Raw genomic sequence first — 18,235 nt, forward strand, 5'->3', positions numbered from 1 at the left:
CTGGGAAAAAACTCAGCAAAATAAACATTCATCGAGCACTCGCTATATGGCCAGCACTGTATTGACACTGAAGATCAATGACGTCTTGTGGGAGAGACAGAACTCAAGAGAGAAGATGGTATCCTGAGAAAGAATGATTACGACACAAACTTTCAGGTCAAGAAAGTTTGTACTTTTATCTCTCCACAGAGTAGTAGGAAATGAATATATGGAACTCAGGATGAAGAAATTTCTATTAAAGAATGAACAGGGAAAATATAAAGATATTTACAGTGTTGCCTTACTTTTCTTTAGCCACTAATTTTGTGACCTCTGTTAGTTTAGTTACCATTTACTGGGCACTTACAACGGCAAGAATGAAGCCAATGAATGAAATTTTTTTTTTTTTTTTTTTACAGGAGGGGGCCGGTAAGCTAACACTATACCAACTCAGTCCTGGGTGCAGTGATTATGTTTTGCATGACACCAGAATTTGTAACAGGAATCCAGCAACAATTTTGTAATCAAAGTCACTAACAAACTACGATCTGAAACTTACTACATTTTTTGGGGCTACAGACATTTGTTAATTGACTATCATCTGACTTGAAAGTTAACATAGAGAAAACAGGATGGTGCTGTGAATGTGTTAATCTAGCTGCCTCCTTAGCTTCTGTTTCCTCTTCTGGGGGGTTTTGGGAAGATTAACTGGAAACGCCTGTGCAAAACACCAGTGTATTGGAGACAATATTAGTTTGTCATCTTCCCCTCCAGGCTCCTTCCTTCCTCCCCAAAATGCTCTCCCCAGTTGCTAAACAATGGACAACGTTTAGTGCTTGTTTTATAACCCTTTTCAACGTGCGACACTTCTAACTGTACATCCTTTCTTGCTACTCTCTCCTGTTGTTTTCCGTAATGCTTCTGTCTCTTGTTTCCTTCCTACCTTTACATTTCTGTTCTTCATGGACTCAGGTTTCCCCACCAGCTCCTAGAAGACTAGTGTTCTCTGGCATCCATCTCCACCCTTCTCTTACTTTATATTGTCTTTCTTGGCCAATTAATCTGTTTCGTGGCTGTAACCACCACGGCGTCCAATCTGCGGGAGATTTCTAAAGCCACACCTACTGCCAAGACTCGTTCCTGAGTCTCAGTTCTGTGTTTCCAACAGCCTGTTTCATACCTTCCTCTGAAAGTCCCAGGAAGTTCAAAATTTTCAAAATGGAACTTTCCCCTCTGCTCCGTTCCCTCTCTCAGCTTCTGCACGGCCACCCGCTGAGTGTCCTCCTTCTTTTCCACTTACCCTAACCTTTCCTTTCAATCAGTCACCAAGGCCTATTCATTCAGCCTGCAGAATTTCTCCCAGACTGTCCCTCCTCCCCGTTACTGCGACCATCACCCTATTTCCGGTCCACTTCTCCTCACTTCGCTTTTCGATGACCACACTCACCTCCTAATGGATTTTTCTGCCTCCATTTTCTTTCCTCCTCCAGTCCATCTGTCAAACTCATAATTAGTTTTAGATCAACATAGTCTCTCTTGCTTAACTATCTTAAACGAAGAAATTCTGGCTAAAACAGGACAATGGAGCTTATTTTACCCCAACTCTACCTCTAACAACTAACTGACACAAAAAAAAAGAAAAAGAAAAAGGTTGTTTAACCTTCAAAGAACTTAGAAAATGCCCACCATCCCAAGCACTGAACACAGTAAAATTTGGATCTAATAGGGAAGAACCTTATAGTAAATTCACATTTCCACAGTGGTCTCCAAACAGAGACAACACATCACTGAAGAGCCAATTGTACCTGAAATAGCAACATGCCAGGTTGTGGGTGGACTGGGAATGTGCCCATGTCCCTGATCCACGCTGTGCAGTGTCATGGGAAGTGGAGCTGAAACAGAATCCCGAAGATGTGCCATGTTCACAAGAATTCTCAGAGCGAGAGCACAGTACAGATGGTAGGTGACAGTCATATCTGAGTCAACTGAGACATACAGGCAGACGCATGCAAACCAAACACTTCTGATACACAAGGCTTCATTGTCTGCCAGGCAGAGCTCCTTGCTCTTCCATCAAATAGTTCTCCATAAAGAAAAGGAAAAAGAAAATATATCAAAGAAGATCAAAATAGACTATGTAACAAAAATTAGAAGACAGAGGAAGCATTAGAATAGAAAACTAAGAGAAATGTAAACGCGTCTATCATATTAATAGATTTAAATGGGGGTAAAATTATCTGTTAAAAGACACAATGAATAATAAAATAAAATCCACATCTAATACCCTATAGCAAAACAGACTCATGATTGATAAAAAATGTAAACATAAAATAGGAAATTATAAAAATATAAAAGAAAACATGGGTAGATTTTAAAATAATATTAAAGTGGAAGAGATATTTCTAAGAACTGGCTGGGGCCCAGAAGCCATAAATGAAATCGTGGTTAATTTGCCTATTTTCTTACTATATAAAGAGCTCTTATAAATCAGCAAGGAAAGACCACAAACTAATAGAAAAATTGGCAAGGAAAATAAAAAAGCTGTTTTTAGAGAAAGAAGTGCAAGTGGTTTATAAACATTAGCGGTTGCTCATCTTCACCCCGTTATAGAAATGTACGTCAAAAAAAAAAAAATTCTAAAAGGTTAACTTCTCATATTGGCTAAGATTTAAAAGTTCGATAACAAAATTATGTCAAGGGTATGTGGAAATACATACAGTCACACTCTAATGGTGGGAGTACAAATTGGTACTTTTTTTAATGGGCAAGTTGAAAACAGTTCTCAGATTTTAATATTAAATACCCTGTGATCCAGCAATTCTGCTTTTAGCAGTTCTTTTTCTTGCAGAAATACTCACATATTTGCACAGATATAAGTACAAGAAGGGATTCAGCCTCATTTGTAATAATAAACAATTGGGGACAAGTTAAATATGATCAATGAAGAATTAAAGAAAAGATGATGCAACAATCTGATGTGTGGCATACCACACAGCTATTAAAATACTAAGGTGAAATTAAATATGCTGAAATGGAAAGATCTCTGTTGATACATTGTAGAGTGAGAGAGACGCATGTACCATACAGTGTATAAATATTCATTGACAGAAAGACTTATGAGTTTATACGTAAAATTTCTGGAAGGAGAGAGAATAAAGACTTAATACTGTGGAGTAGACCAGTAGTCTGGGATGAAGAGATGGATTCATTTTTTTATCATATCTTTTTATACTGTTTGTATATTTTTTCACTATGTGTGTGGTTTTCATATTGAGAATAGAAAAAGCTAAAAACAAAATACAGACGGTTCCCAACTTAAATTTTTTTTCCACTTTACGATGGTGCAAAAGCGATAGGCATTCAGTAGAAGCTGTACTTTGAATTTTGAATGTTGATCTTTTTCTGGGCTAGCAGTATGTGGAGTGATCCTCTCTTATGATGCTGGGCAGTGGCAGTGAGCCACAGCTCCGTCAGGCACGCGATCGTGAGGGTAACCAATGACCTACAGTGTACTGTGTTGCCAGCGTGTTTTTGGATATTGTGTTCTGAGCAAGTTTAAGTAGGGTAAATGTATTAAATGCATTTTCAACTTATGATATTTTCAACTTACAAGGCGTTTAACTGGGACATCACCCCATCGTAAGTCTAGAAGCATCTGTACAATAAAATGCAAAAAAGAAAATTTCAAATCTTTTTAATGATCTTGCATTATTTATAGGACTAAGTCCAGAAGCTTCACCTAGCATGAGTGTCTTGGTAAACTACTCCAGTTGACCTTGGCCGCCCTGTCTCCCAGCATTTCTCTCATTTGTCTCTTCTCTACTCACATCTAACCAGTTATTGTTTCTTGAACCCATCATGGCCTCATGTCTTTATTTATTTATCCCTTTTGCGTGAAATGCCCTTGATTCTCTTCCAGAAAATTTTATTCATCCATTAAGGCCCAGTTCAAATGATGCTTCATCTATGAGCTCTGACCTGGCTGTTCCAGGTGAAATTAGCTTTTCCATCCTTGCTCTCATAGTGCATTCATCTGAGGAAGGCCACATCTGTTGTCATCTTACCTGCTCTGTGAGCGACAGGAAGACTAGATGAATCAGGCTTCCATTGCTGGGTGAATTGGACCCAGTTCAGGGTCCTTTGGGACTTCCATGAGTGGGAACTGTGTTCAGTGACAGTTTGGGCTCCACACTTGTGTGGACAGGTCGTATCATACAGAGAGAAGAGGACAAGAAGGGTCCACACACATTTACTAACATCACACATTCATGTATGTGTTTTCCATAAATTACCTCATTTGGTCTTCAGCCTTCAAAATAGGTCTTATTTTCCTTGTTTTGTAAATGAAGAAATCGAAGGCTCAGATTGGTTAAGTAAATTATGCGGAGTAAATGGTGGAATTTGGTTTTAAATTTGGGACTTTCTGGCTCCAAAGCCTGTGCCTCTTTCATTCTGGAATCTGTGTTAGGGGAGAGGGGGCGGTTCAGGATGAAGCAACAGTGTTCTCACTTGAGAGGCTACATCCCCAAATGCCCTCTTCTCCCATGATGTGGAAATGAGCATGGGCCGGGCTGAGGGTCGGGGCACAGAGGGTAACAGAAGGAGCAGGCGTGGGGAAACTTGGGTGTGGCGACCTCCCCACTGCATGGCATTTATCTGCTAATTCTCTGTCTCTGAAAGTCCTGGATTTGTGGACATTCTCCTGACCCAAGTCCTGTCCTTCCAAAAGGCCAGCTGGAGTGACTGTTTTCTGGAATAATATAGTGAGGGTGATGATTAATGCTTGGCAAACTTCGGAGCAGGAAATGCAAAACACGTGCCTGCTTGGGGTTCCTTCAAATGTTTCTAATCAACCGACCAGATTTCACTTGAATCTTTTATGGCTTCTCTGAAATTTGTAGTGAAATTGAAAGCCAAGTGTAGCCTGGACCAATTTGTGGTTGCTATAATAACTATCCCCTTTCCTGACTCCTTCCACCGCTTAGTGCAAATTATTATTGCAGTAAAATTTTTCTTAGTCATACTTTCCAGGGGGTTGAAATGTCTTAGCTTGTCACATGGATAAATGTATAATGTGACTATTAGAGCAGTGTGGCTGTACGGGTCTTTGCATGAAATTTGACAAAAGACAAAGTTGAAATTAGATACTGAAAATTCTGTTAAGTAGGATGTGCTGCACCTTCAGTTCAATTCAAGAAACGTTTTGAGCACCTACTGTGTGTAAGGGATGTTGGGATCTGGGTATACAGAGCTAGTTCCTACCTTTATTTCTTTTGAAAGTCCATAACAAACTGAACACATCTTAAAGTGAACTCACTATCTTCACAGTCTTGAGCAACCTAGTCGCTAAAGCCAGAAACCCTGGAATCATCCCTGATTCTTCTCCCTCCTTTACAACCAGATTTAATCAAGTCCAAGAGACTTTCCCTCCTAAATGTTTCTTGATTTTTATATCCTCATCGCCACTGCCATGATCCCTCCCCTGGTCCAGACCTTCATCACCTCTTGCTAGTGGCTTCCCTTCTCACATCCCTGGCCCCAGGACTCTTGTCTTTCTTAGCCCTGCTAGAGCAATTACCCAAAACACAAATATGACTGTGTCACTCCTCTGCTTAAAACCCTTCATGAACTCCTCATCACCTGCAGGATGAATGCCAAACCCTCAGTAAGTCGTTCAAGGCCTTCTACCCTGTTGCCTTGGGTGCCATGTTGGGGAGGGTAGGCAGACCATGAATGAAGGCATCTTAGCAACAGCAGCATTTTTTTCATTTGGAAACATCCATCAAGACTAAAAAGAAATTATTCTGGTATTTTTTGTCTGTAAAAAAGGGAAAACCGTGGTTTCGGATGATCTGAGATGAGTTCCCAATTCTTAGATCTCCGTCTTTTCAAGTGCATTCTGTGACGACAGTAAAAAAATACAGTTAAGACAAATACAGTAGTTTCTTCTTTATCCGTAGGAGATTCCAAAATTCCTGGAACCACAGATAGTACCAAAATTTCACCTTTTCACTTAAAGGAAGTACTTTATAGCTTCTCTTCGGCATATCCTAATTGCCATTGTCACTAGTCTTGCATTTTGGAGCCATTATTAAGTAAAACAAGGATTGCTTGAATACAAGCACTGTGATACAGCAGTCAATCTGATAACCAAGAAAGCTACTAAGTGACTAGTGGGTGGGAAGCGTATACAGCCCGGATAGACTGAACAAAGGGGATGATTCACACCCCAAGCAGGACAGAGTGGAACTGCACAAAACTTCATCACACTACTCAGAATGGCACGCAATTTAAAACTTATGCGTTATTTCTTGAAATTTTCACTTAATATTTTTGGACTGCAAATAACTCAAACTATAGAAAGTGAAACTGCAGATAAGCAGGGACTGTTTATAGGACAGTAGATTATAAGCTTTGGGAGCTTTTTCAGTCAAAATGTGTTGTTCATTGGAAACACAAGTTCAAAAAACAAGTTTTTTAACATATTTATGTGTGCATCCATTTATTCATTCATTCCTTTCTTTAATCAACAGATATCTACTGAACACCTAGATAAGGTGGTTACAGAGTACCACGATATAGTCACTGCTTTCAGGGGAATAATAGGCAATAATAAAACCATAGAATGAGCACTCCGTTACGAAAAACACATGGTACTTTGAGAACACATATTAGGAGCACCTAATCCAGCCCAAGAGGGTCAGAAAAGGTGATGCTTAAGTGGAGAGCAAAAGGAAGAATGTGACTTACTGAGGTGAAGGGAAGAATGAAAAGAAGATCAAGTGGAGGAGAATATGGGCAAAGGATCAGAAGCAAGACAGAGGGAGAATTGTGCGATGCTGACATGGTGAGATTATAGTGCTGAGGTTAGGGTGGAAGCAGGTGTAGGGGAGATCGGCCCACAGCAGCAAGTAATAGGCCTTCTAGGCAGCCATGCCCAACCTTTTTAGCACCAGGGACCAGTGCTCCTGTGAGAATCTAAAGCCTGATGATCTGAGGTGGAGCTGAGGCAGTGATACTAGCACTGGGAAGCAGCTGTAAATATAGATGAAGCTTAGCTCGCCTGCCAGCTGCTCACTGCCTTCTGTGAGGCCCAGTTCCTAACAGGCCATGGATCAGTACTAGTTCATGACCCAGGGGTTGGGGACCCCTGCTCTAGGAGACACCTCCAGATCTTTTTGGGTCATAGGCAGAAGTTGGCCAGTGCCAGGGCTCATGGCTTAGCAGGGAGAACATGGACTGCGTTCCAGCTCACTCAACTCCTTAGCTAGAAACCTTTTTCTATAGGCAGCAACCTTGATCAGGTTATTGCAAAACTATATCAAGGAGTTCATGCTTTATTTTCGGGACAAAGGGAAACCATGCAGGATATTAAGCAGATGAAGTAGGTAGTCAGGATAGAATTTTAGGAGAATCTCTTTGGCTGAAGCACAGAAGATATGTTAGACTTCAAATTGGAGTTAAGGAGGGTGGTTAGGCTACTTTCTCAGTGGTCCAGGTGAGAGATGATGGTGACCTTACCTAAAGTAGTGTCATTTATTGGAGTCAATGCCATCATAAGTAATTAAGGGAAATTCAGCATCAGCCTTCAAGGAGCTGGGTAGGAATTATAGTCTTTCTTTTCCTTACCAAAAGTCTGCCTTTGTGAGAGACACCAATCACTGGACTTGCTGGACCATGATTTTGACTCAATGAGGAAATAGGTTCTATTGAGGTATAATTGATATTTTAAAAAATACAGATATCTAATGTATATAATTCAATGAATTTGGACATATACATAAACCATCAAAGTAACAAACATATCCATTACCTCCAGAAGGGTTCGTAACAGTAAATATTCAACAAAATAATAAGAGAATGAGAACAAGATTCTGTTTGCACCCTAACCTGGTCCAAATAAGTGTCTCCTATGTCCTTTAGTTGTACAATAACCTCCTCTGAGCCTAATGGGGACATTTGTTTGTGACAACTTGTTCTGTTTTCCCTCCCACTGGAAACACTCTCACAAGGCAATTGAAGAATCTCATTCATTAGCCCCAAAAGCGACTGGAGCTTTTATGGTTGTACAATCGCACCAAGTTAAAGTTTTACAGGCCCGGCCTGGCCTGGCGTGGGTGCGATGTGAGCAGCTGGGCGGGGGTGTGATTAGTACAGAGAGTCAGACAGTAGAGGCATTAGCCACAATGCAGGCTTTGGTTGGTCTGTGTTATTATCTTCAATCACCAACTCAGGGGTGCTTGGAGGGCTAGAGCTTGAGCTGGAGAAACCACGAATGAACAAAATAATCATTCACATTTTCTCTAGTTTTCTAACCACGTTAAAACGTTTCTTTCCTTTCTAACCAAAGGAAAAATCCACGCCATAAAAGAATGAGGTGTCAGGAGAGGTGAATTCTATGCCCAGTATTTTCCCTTCTCAGGTATTGGGAAACTCGAGAAGATAGCCTTCTCTGGGCTGTCTCAAAATTCCTTTCAGACTTAAAAATCCCACGCTTCTATGAAATATTTGCATTTCGAAGTTTAAGTACACAGTACGATCTCAGTATATATCTGTAAAATTGGAGGAATGAGCACTATGTGTTGGCCCAGGGCTATTAATGCGAGACAGAGATAAATGAAAGAGGCATTGTCTTATTTGTTCACAGTCCGACAGAGAAGATGGTCATAGACCCAGGTGATAACTGGACACCATCTAGGCACTATCCCACAGGAATATACAGGGAGCTATGGGATCACAGCAGTGGGGAAGGCAAGAAAGATAGACAGTTGAGTTGAATTTGAACAGAAGTTTGCCAGTTGTGCAGCAAAGACCATGCAAAGCAGTGGAAGTCAGATGAAGGCCCACTAATTGCTTTCCATAACTCAAACTAGACACTCGATGCTTTCATGCAAGAATGGCTCTCCTGGAACTGGCACTATAACTGTCTGATCGGTTGGTAGCAAAAGCATTATATCCCATGGCCACATGCTACAGATGGCGGTGTTTGACCACTGGACTGCCTACCAAGGGTCAGCCAACCAAGTTTTGATTTCAGGCCACCTGAGAACTGTAGAAGGAGAACTGGAGAGAAGTGCAGGTGAACAGACAAGACCCAAGGTCCATGGAGCCAGCATTTTCTTCCTGCTAGTGGTGCTGATGATTGTCTGCTGGGAGAAACTAGGTTCTTTCCATCAGCTTTTATGCCAGGAATGGACCTAACCCACCCCTCCCCTCCACACACACACACTTAACAATTAACAATTACTTTTCAGCTTCAGCTAAGTCTTGCCACTGTCCATACTCTCATCAAGCAGAACACAGATGACAATCTGGCAGTGGATATCTGCATGGTATATGAAGTTTCCTAGAATAACAGTTTGCATTATTTTTTAAAAGCACCAGAACCCTCTTTCCATATTGAATTTTACTTAGAACAACAATATATAAACAGCTATGGTCAAACTTTAACAACTACGATAGCATAAATATTTATCAGGCATTTATAATGTCCCAGGTGCTGTGCTATGCACTTGATATGCGCCCCCTAATTTAATCTTTATAACCGTAAGATGATGTGGCACTTCTAAGGTTGGAATTAAATTTTATCCTCTTTTTAGAGATGAGGAAGCACGGATTAAAGAGTTATAGCTAATACATGGCAAAGCTAGAGTCTGACCTGGGCAGTTTGCCTTCATTGTGGGGTCTTTATGCCACAGGAGGTCCTGCCTCAATGGTCCCAGTGGGACAGGGCTGCTGAGGCCAAGAGGAGCCATCCTGGAATCCACCCCATTTCCTTTTCTTCTATGGTAACAGGTGTATCTACGCTTCTCTATCCTCCTTCCCCCAGGTCAAGAGTTTGGATAATTTACCAAGTTGCTGTATAATATAGTCTGAGAAATCTGCCTTAGTTTGTCCTCCAAGATCTCTACCAGAGCCCATATTCTGCCACATTGGTTCAGTGTGAAAGGGATGCTTGTGGCTAAATAAGTCTTCAAAAGTGGAACTAGATGCCAATCATGCATATAAAAACAAACAAACAGACAAAAACCAGTTGTTATATGCTTCCATTTCTATGAAATGTCTAGAATAGGCTAATGTAGAGAGACAGAAAGTAGAGTAGTGGTTACCTAGGACTGGGGTGGTGGGGAAACATGGGGAGTGACTATGAGCAGGTTTCATTCTGGAGTGATGAAAATGTTCTAGGATTGACTGTGGTGAAGATTAACTCTGTGAATATCCTATAAACCAGTGAGCTGTACAATTTAAATTGAGAATTGTGTTTTATGTGATTTTTAGCTCAATAAAGCTGTAAAATAAAACACCTAAACAAGCAAGCAAGCAGACAAAAAACATTACAGCCTCTCTTGAAAAATTCATTCAATGTGTTAATCCATTAATTTATGAATTCATTTCACAGTATCTGCAGAATGCCATCTCTGGCTGGAGGATCTGCAGCACAGGGGGATACGAGGTGACAAGGACCATCATGACACAGCAGCAAGCAGCGTTTTGACTAATCAGGATGTGTGCAAGGAGAGAGGAGCCCCATAGCCCTTTGAGAAAGACCTGCCAGAGGAGATGCTATTGAGCCCGAACCCAGATTTCACCAGGTGGTCCAGCAGGGAAACTGCTAAGGTAGCCAAGATGGGGTGCAGGTGTTCTTGGTAGAGCTGGCAGCAAATGAAAACTTGGGGAAACAACAGCACAGAGCTTGTTTGGGGGTTTGTTTGCCTGGAAAACAGATTATGTGTGGAAAGACCAAGGAGAAGAGGACTGAATGACAAGCAGGAGCTAAATGACTCCATTCCTCACATCATTCATTCATCCATTCATTTCTTTATCGAGCATCACCTGTGTGTCAGGCAGAGGTTAGGTTAGTGGTCTCAAGCCTGGCTTTTAGAATTGCCCGGAAAGCTTATAAAAACTGATACTTCAGTCTCACCCCTTGAATAACTGGTCTGAGGGTGCTTTGGACATCAGGAGTTTTCAAAACTCCTCAGGAAATTCTATTTGTAGTCAATGTAGAAAATGAGCAGGCTGTACGATGGAGATGGAGAAAAAGAGATTAAAGCAAAGATGTTCGTGACACTTAGGAATTTACAATCAACAAATTTTTTTTCTGAGAGCCTACTAGGTACGCTCTGGGATGAGAGTCCCAGCGCTTATGAAGGTTCAGACTGGTGGAAACAACAGAAAATAGGAAGTAAGCCGACAGAGGGGTCTCTCATTACAGCAGAGGATAAACGTGACAGAAATAGAGAAAGTGAACAGTTAATACCAAGGGAGAGAACAGTTCTCTATTTTGGCTGGTCAGGAAGGGTTCAAACGAAGGAGCTGACCTTGGAAGATCCATGGAAAGTATGTTTCAGGCGGTGGGCACATTTGGTACGTGTGCGCATGTGCGCGCGCTGTTGTTACCAGGGACAGGCTCATATTCAGACAACATTAGCAAAATGTAGTTCATTATGTGGGAGGGGGAGGGTCTTGAATGTGTTTATAGGTTGTGGTGTTTTATTTATCCTTATATGCCCAGAATCAATGATGCTGAGTGCATACACTGGTTGTTTTATAAATGTAGACTGAATAAATGAACTAATGAAATCAGTAGAGAAGAAATGAAAAGATAGGAGGATGGTTCATAAAAGAATGCTCTAGAGGAAACTGAGGAGAGGGAATCCACAGCACACGCAAAGAGGGGCACCTGTGAGATGGGAGGGAAGCGGTTGAAACCGGAAATGTGTTTTCTGGTGCAGGGGCAGGAAGCACAGTTCCCTTCTAATAGCTGCTGTGCTTTTTGGAAAGCGGAGGTGGTTTGCTGAAAGAAAGCCAGCGGGGAGTGGGCTCAGCGTTCTGAAGAGCTGGGAATAGTAACTTCGTGTAATTGCAGAGGTGGGCTGACCAGGGACACTTGTATGGAATACAGTGGTGCTGGGCACCCAGCTGAGGCTGCAGATCACACAGAAATGGTGGTGCCAGTGTGTGATGATGTGTCGCTCTAGCAGACAACTACCTCTCGGGTGGGGGTTCTGCAGATGGGTATGGCAATGGTAGAACAAATAAGGACGTGAACAAACTGAGGCAGAAGGAGAGAAAGATTGAAACGGATATTAAAGTCTAGTCTGTGACATGGAAGAAGTAATGTTGAGAAGGAGCTGACACACAGCCATTGGAAGGAACAAAGGACAAACTCTAATAATCAAAAGCCAAAAGTATGGTAGGAAGTAGGGAATGGCAGAACTGGAAGAAAAAAAGGCATTCTCGTTACTCCATGGGAACACTGCACATATTAAATTACCTTAAGGTATAACAGCTACCTTTGATTGAACAGTTCTGTATGTTAGAAGAAAGGCAAAGGGTTTTGCCTATATAATTTTATTGAATCCTCATAGCATATCCCATAATTGCCATTTAACTGAAGAGTAAACTGAGGCTTAGTGAGGTTAAATGTATCATTCACATTTTTGTAGCTAGGAAGAATAAACTGCACTTGTCTGATGAAGCTAATGTGCACAATCCACCATATGGGTCGACATGTGTATTTCTTCTTGTTGTAGAACAGCATCTGACTCCGGCATCCTTTTCTTCTGAGTCGATAACCCAGGGCCAGTTATATTAATTAACCCATCGGGCACTGCAGGGTGAAATTCACATTAACTAGAGTGACACAGGAACCTGGTCAGAGTCCAAACCCACACCCTCCTCTCTAGACACAGCCTCCCACACGCTGTGCTCCTGGTTGCAGGAACTATTTTCAGTTTGCCCAAGGCACCAGGGCAGCTTTTGTACCTGGTGTCGTCTGGGTTGGTGATGTCCTTCTCTTGGCAGAGTCCTTCCAGTTCTTCCAGACTGACTGTGAGTATCACCCTTTTCCCCTTCCCTAAGCTGAAAAAAAATGAGAATACCACCTAACACACCAGGCAGCCCTAGGGTGTGTCTGTAGACCTCCATCATACCTTTCCTCATTACACTGAAAGTTTGGGATGCTGACTCCGCTTTCAGGGTTCACTTGACGATCTCACAGCCCAGTTCCCTTTTGTATAGCATATCACCATCTGGAAGGAACTCCCTCCCCCTCCCCATGCCCCCAAATAGAGGAAAAGGCTCTGATGATTGCTAGGGATGGACTCTGGTAGCAGCCTCAGGGAGCCCTGGCTTGTACTCATACCTCAGAGTGGCCATCCTCAGTCCCATAGCATCCTTTTAGCATCCAGTAAAGGGAAAAATTTAGACAACAACAACAAAAAAAGTAGTTAGTAAATTCAAGATACGTGTGAGTATCAATAACCAAAACAGCTCTTATATTAAAACAATTTCTAACAGTCACGTTCATAATTCAAAAAATTAAAATAATTATAGCTGCTGTTACTTTATATTATGTATTATCGTTTTGTCATGCTATGTGTTTATGTGTTATCGTTTAGTGTGGGTGGGTGGTTTGTGCATGTGGACAGGATGCTGATCCAGAGGATCCAGAGTTCACTTTCTGGTTGGGTGATTGGGTAAATATCTTATTTTTCTGGAGCTTCTGTTTATTATTTATGCTTAAAATGGCAGTGATAGCAGAGCTCCCCCTCCCCCCGCCCAATGAGAGCATGATTGTGAAAAGCCCTTTGTAAACTGTAGCTTGCTCTAGGAAGAAAAAAAAAAAGGTGATATTATTCCTGAGAGAGCATTAGAGGAATTTATACCGTATAGTCCTGCCTAGTTTAACCTGGAAATGCTAATTCCGGGAACTCATCAACAACACAGCAGGACATTTCTGCAGCAAAATCCTTTTGGAAACGGGAAAAGTCCCGCAGAATTAAGGAGAAATGGCAAATCAAACCTCCCAGGGACTCTCCTTGAAAGATTACGAGATGAAAAATTAACTTGGCACTGTTGGGGGTGGGAACGCGGACCGCTGCCCTGGATGCCGCGTCTCAGCCTCCGGACACTTTCCTTCGCCAAAGCCATTTTAGTCAAAGGTCATGTGTGAGTCTTGTCAAAGGCCAGCTTCCAATGGAATCATTGTCCCCCGGGACAGCGGCCCCCTGATTACATCTGCATTGGAAAAATCCCCAAAGCAAACGGCCCAGTGCAAACAAGAGCAGCCCGGGGCAGCCGTCCAGGGACAGAGCTCACAGGTCCGCGGACCCGCCGCAGAGGCCGCGTCCGCAGCGCCCGGGCGGGACCAGGCAGCCAGACGCCCGCAGCATGACGCGCCACGCCGATCGGGTACGGTAGGCGCCTCTCTCTTCCGGTCCTCCATGGCTGGGGCTCCCCGGTCCAAGCTGCTGTTCTGTCAGTCGAGAAGTCTTGCAGAGGGCCTCCGGATACACCGGAAAGCGGTCCCCGGTGGGCTGCGTTCCCGTGCACTCAGTTGGAGCAGTTTCCAGGCGCGCAGGATGCAGAGCTTAACTCATTCCGAGTTTTCATTGCCAGGGAATGTTTGGGTTTGCAAATCTGTATCTCTTTTTTTTTTTTTTTCTGGAAAACGAGCCGGTAGAACTCGCAGAGAGGGGCGGGGGGCGAGTCTCAAACCCATGCCAAGTGGGAGCTCGCTCGGGCACAGCCAGTCACAGGGTGCTGCGAGCTGTGTCCTCGTGGGGCTGCGAGGCAGCTTGGCGTTTTGTTTATTACCTGTTGGACAAGGGCTTTGCAAGAAGGATGTGGATTTTTAAAGCCATCTGTTTCATTAATGTTTTCTGGGATCCAAAGGAAATAGAATCATCTCGCAGATGGAGGGAGCCCCTTCTGCACGCCAGGGTCCCCCTGCGGGCTCCACAAAGGGAAGCCGGTGATTGACGTGCACAGAGCCGGCGCGGCCAGTCTCTTGGCCCTTTGTACTTAGCTATTTGAACAAGCCTTTCAAACGGACCTGGCTAATTTTGGATAAGTCGAAGGAGCCTGGGGTCTCGACTGAGTAGGAGTGCTTTTGATCTGGACCTGGAAATCTCCCAGGGCAAACAGAGCAGGTGGGGCGGGTCAGAAGGGACAGTGGGCACCTCCTGTGTTCAGGTGCGAGCGGTGGGTCAAAGGGTTTCCGGATGGCTGCCTTGCCACACTCTGGTTTCATTTTAACAGGTTAACCCCAGAGCCATTTCTTACTGATAAAGGCAATGAAAACAAAAGCCTTTCTAGAGCTCAGCAGGACAAGGGAAAAGCCGACTCTGGTTTGTTTATGTGTTTATCACACACCCAATTCCGCAGAGGATGGGAGGTCATCCACACTTCCGTTTATTAGATATGTTTTTGAGCTTCCGCTCTTTCCCTCCAGCTGCCATCTAAATTTTCTCCTCTTTCCCACCAACTTTCTTGAAACGTTGACATTCACTCATGTCCTCAGTGTCCAGTTATTCCCCCTTCACATCCAGTTAACTGTCTTCACTGCTGAAGACAAACCTAGGTCAGGGCCACCCAAGACCTCTTGATAGCTAAATCACAGAGCTCCTTCAGCCTTCCCCCCCTAATCTTCTAGTCTCCTGTGTCATTTTGAGCTGTTGCTCATTCTCTGTATTTTTTTTTCCCCTCTGTCCCAGATTCAGTGATATCCCATGTCTCTGGTTCTACCCTGACTTTTTGAATTACTACTGAATGCTTTTAAGGGTCTTCCCTTCATCAGTCTTGTGTCTCCTGTTCCTGGACTCTCCTCCCTTTTCGTCCTGCAGTCCCCCTGGATAATCTCATCCATTGCCATGTTCCGCCACCACATACTTATCTACAGCCTATCCTTAGTTTTCTCCTAGATACCAACCTTGTATAGAGAGCATCTCCACTTTGATGGATCATGGAGCACCTTAAAGTCAGCGTCCTTGAAACCGAATTTGTCTTCTCCCTCCTTCTGCAGGCCCGCTCCTCCTCTCATTCTCCTCCGCTCGAACGGATCACCAGTTGTACAAGCCAGACAGCAGAGTAATCCTGGGTCACTTTCTCTCTTTCACTCAGGACACCTAATCAGTCACCAAGTCCTATCTACTCTACCTGCTTAATACGATTGATACACACACCTGTGTTTTCATCTCTGCTGCTACTCAGTTTAAGTCAGTGCCGCCCTACATTCTCTTCTGGCCGTCCCTTCACATTAGTCTCATTTGGAGGCAGTGCTGCCCATCCCCAGGCCCCCACTTTTGTTGCTGTACTGTGTCCAAAAGCTCTTTCTAAAATGCAGTACGATCATGTAGATCTTTTTGGAAAAGTCTTCAGTGGATTCATATTTTTTTCCTTGTAAGAATAGCGACGGTGTATACACGTTCTCTGCGACCTGCCTTTTACTTTTCTCTTCAATCTCATGTCTTACCATTCACTCTCTCTCCACCTTTTATGCACATTTTAATGTATACTTTATGCACATTGTGTGTAAGTTTAGGTATATTCAACTGTTTACCAGACATGACTTTCTCCTCAACCTTTTCTTAGGTTTGTGTCTAACTTTATTTTTCCTTAAAGACTCAGCCTAGAGCCATTTTCTCTTGGCGATGACCCAGGTGCTCCCTATCCTCCTGAATGGATTAGGTAGCCTTCCTATATTCTCCCAGAGCTCCCTTGATTCACTCTATAAGACCATTTACCATTATTTATTGCCACTATCTATTTACTTATCTGTCCTCCACTGTTCTGTAAACTCCTCGAGAGCAGGAATCAGCTCTTTTTGTCTTAGCATCCTTAGAGCCTGCACCCAACCGGGATGCTCAGTGAAGTCTTGTGAATTCTTGTGCAGTTCTTGTCAGTGTCTATTGTGTTCAAGCATTGACTAGGATGACAATGATACAAAAGCATATGTCATTTTGAACTGTTGCTCATTCTCTGTATTGGTTAAGAAAGAAGGATGAAGATCAACTCATTATCAGGAAAAGGCATAGTCTTCCACTTATTTAACAAAGGAAGAATTTAGACTTTCTAGGTATTTGAGATAATGCCCACGTTTCTGGGTCTACCAGCTCTTTCTCCAATCCACATCGCCACTGATGGGTTTCTCTTATTGCTACTTGAATCTATCCTAACCTTGTCTAATGCTAGGAAAAACTCTATGAAAGGCCTTTTACAATTGTGCTTTGGCTTTACGAAGGCAAAGGAATCCTTTTTAGGCTAAACCTGGTATGGGAAGAGAATACTAAAGGCCAAGAGAGGTCGGCTTCTAAGAGCTTGTTGATAAACTGATGTCAAAGATAGAAGCTGGTGTCTTTTGATATCAGAGAAGGTGCCCAGTGGCCTCAGAAGGGACCAGCAGGTGAGGTTTCTAAGGGCTTCTAGAGAATGATGGAGGCTTTGGGATAGGCTTTGGGAAGCTAGAGATGAGAGAATTCAGTTTTGATTCTCTAAAGAGAGAAATATGTGCATCCCAAAACTCTAGACGGAAAGGTGAATGATGATTATGTTCCATGGAGAGTTTTTTAAGTCTTAAGTTGTTCTTGTTTAAAGCTATGGTTCTTTTGAGATTTGGACGTATATTAATCTCAGGAAAAAAATGTGCAACATACAACACATGGCACTTTTCACAAACTTTGAGGGGGTTCATACAAGTCTATCCTTGGACTCCCTCGAGTTGTCATAAACCTCAGGTTAAAAATCTCTAATCAAAGGACTAATTCATTCACTAGACATTTGGGAGAGTAGGTGACGATTGATAAGAGCCAGCATAAATCCAATTATGCATTTTTATCTTTTGAGAAGATCCCAGTGCAATGTGTGGTATTGGCCATGAATTTGAAGTCACAGGACCTGGGCTCATGTTACCGCTTTGGCATTTACTAGTTTTAAATTTACTTTTTCTCAGAGCGACAGTTTTATCTATTAAAAAGGGATAACAGGTGCTGGGAATTTTAACTAAAATAAAATATATGAAAGCATCTGGCACATGGTTATATTCAACTTGCATTAATTAATTTAAAACCTTAATTTCAGAAAGGGTCCAGATCTTGTGACACTTTTCTGGATTAGAAGGATGCCTGTGGGCTGAATTAATGACAGGTTGAATATATTTATTAAAGGAGAGATGGTTAACACATAGATTAATGGCTGTCTTTGGTGGTGTGCTACTGGACTCTATCTTCATTTTTATTTTATTAAATATCATTGACATCCATGAAGGCATAATACTGATTATATTTTCTCAGAGAACAGGCACAAGGATTAGGAGTCCAAAAGCTGTCAATAAATTGTAGCTTTTTGACTTTTTATTTTTAGGAGGAGTGTGCAGAGATAGATATAAAATGTATTGTGCATGGGTCCTAAAAGTCAATTGCAAATTATTGGGTATGTCTGAGAGAGAAAGAAAGAGAAAGGGGAGGAGGCATTG

At 42.5% G+C, this 18,235-nt stretch overlaps 1 protein-coding gene and 1 long non-coding RNA gene across 3 annotated transcripts in view; one reads left to right on the plus strand and one right to left on the minus strand.

Moving 5' to 3' along the window:
- Nucleotides 1-12,289: 12,289 nt before the first annotated feature.
- LOC120595454 (uncharacterized) lies at nucleotides 12,290-13,924 on the minus strand. 2 transcript variants are annotated; one of them, XR_005650831.1, is made up of 4 exons: nucleotides 13,787-13,924; nucleotides 13,127-13,158; nucleotides 12,748-12,843; nucleotides 12,290-12,592 (listed from the first exon to the last, which is right to left on the minus strand). It is a non-coding gene; the product is annotated as an uncharacterized LOC120595454 (long non-coding RNA). The 2 variants fall into 2 exon arrangements; XR_005650830.1 differs by having other exon boundaries at nucleotides 12,290-12,843.
- An 89-nt stretch (nucleotides 13,925-14,013) lies between these two features.
- ENPP2 (ectonucleotide pyrophosphatase/phosphodiesterase 2) overlaps nucleotides 14,014-18,235 on the plus strand; it is a 96,466-nt gene continuing 92,244 nt past the window's right edge. The window contains exon 1 of the mRNA XM_039853568.1: nucleotides 14,014-14,175. Within this exon, the coding sequence (XP_039709502.1) occupies nucleotides 14,155-14,175 (21 nt within the window). The 5' untranslated portion in view covers nucleotides 14,014-14,154. The remainder of the gene's footprint in view (nucleotides 14,176-18,235) is intronic.

This window comes from Pteropus medius, unplaced genomic scaffold (genome assembly GCF_902729225.1).
Source record: "Pteropus medius unplaced genomic scaffold, Ma_sr-lr_union100, whole genome shotgun sequence".
Lineage (NCBI taxonomy): Eukaryota > Metazoa > Chordata > Mammalia > Chiroptera > Pteropodidae > Pteropus > Pteropus medius.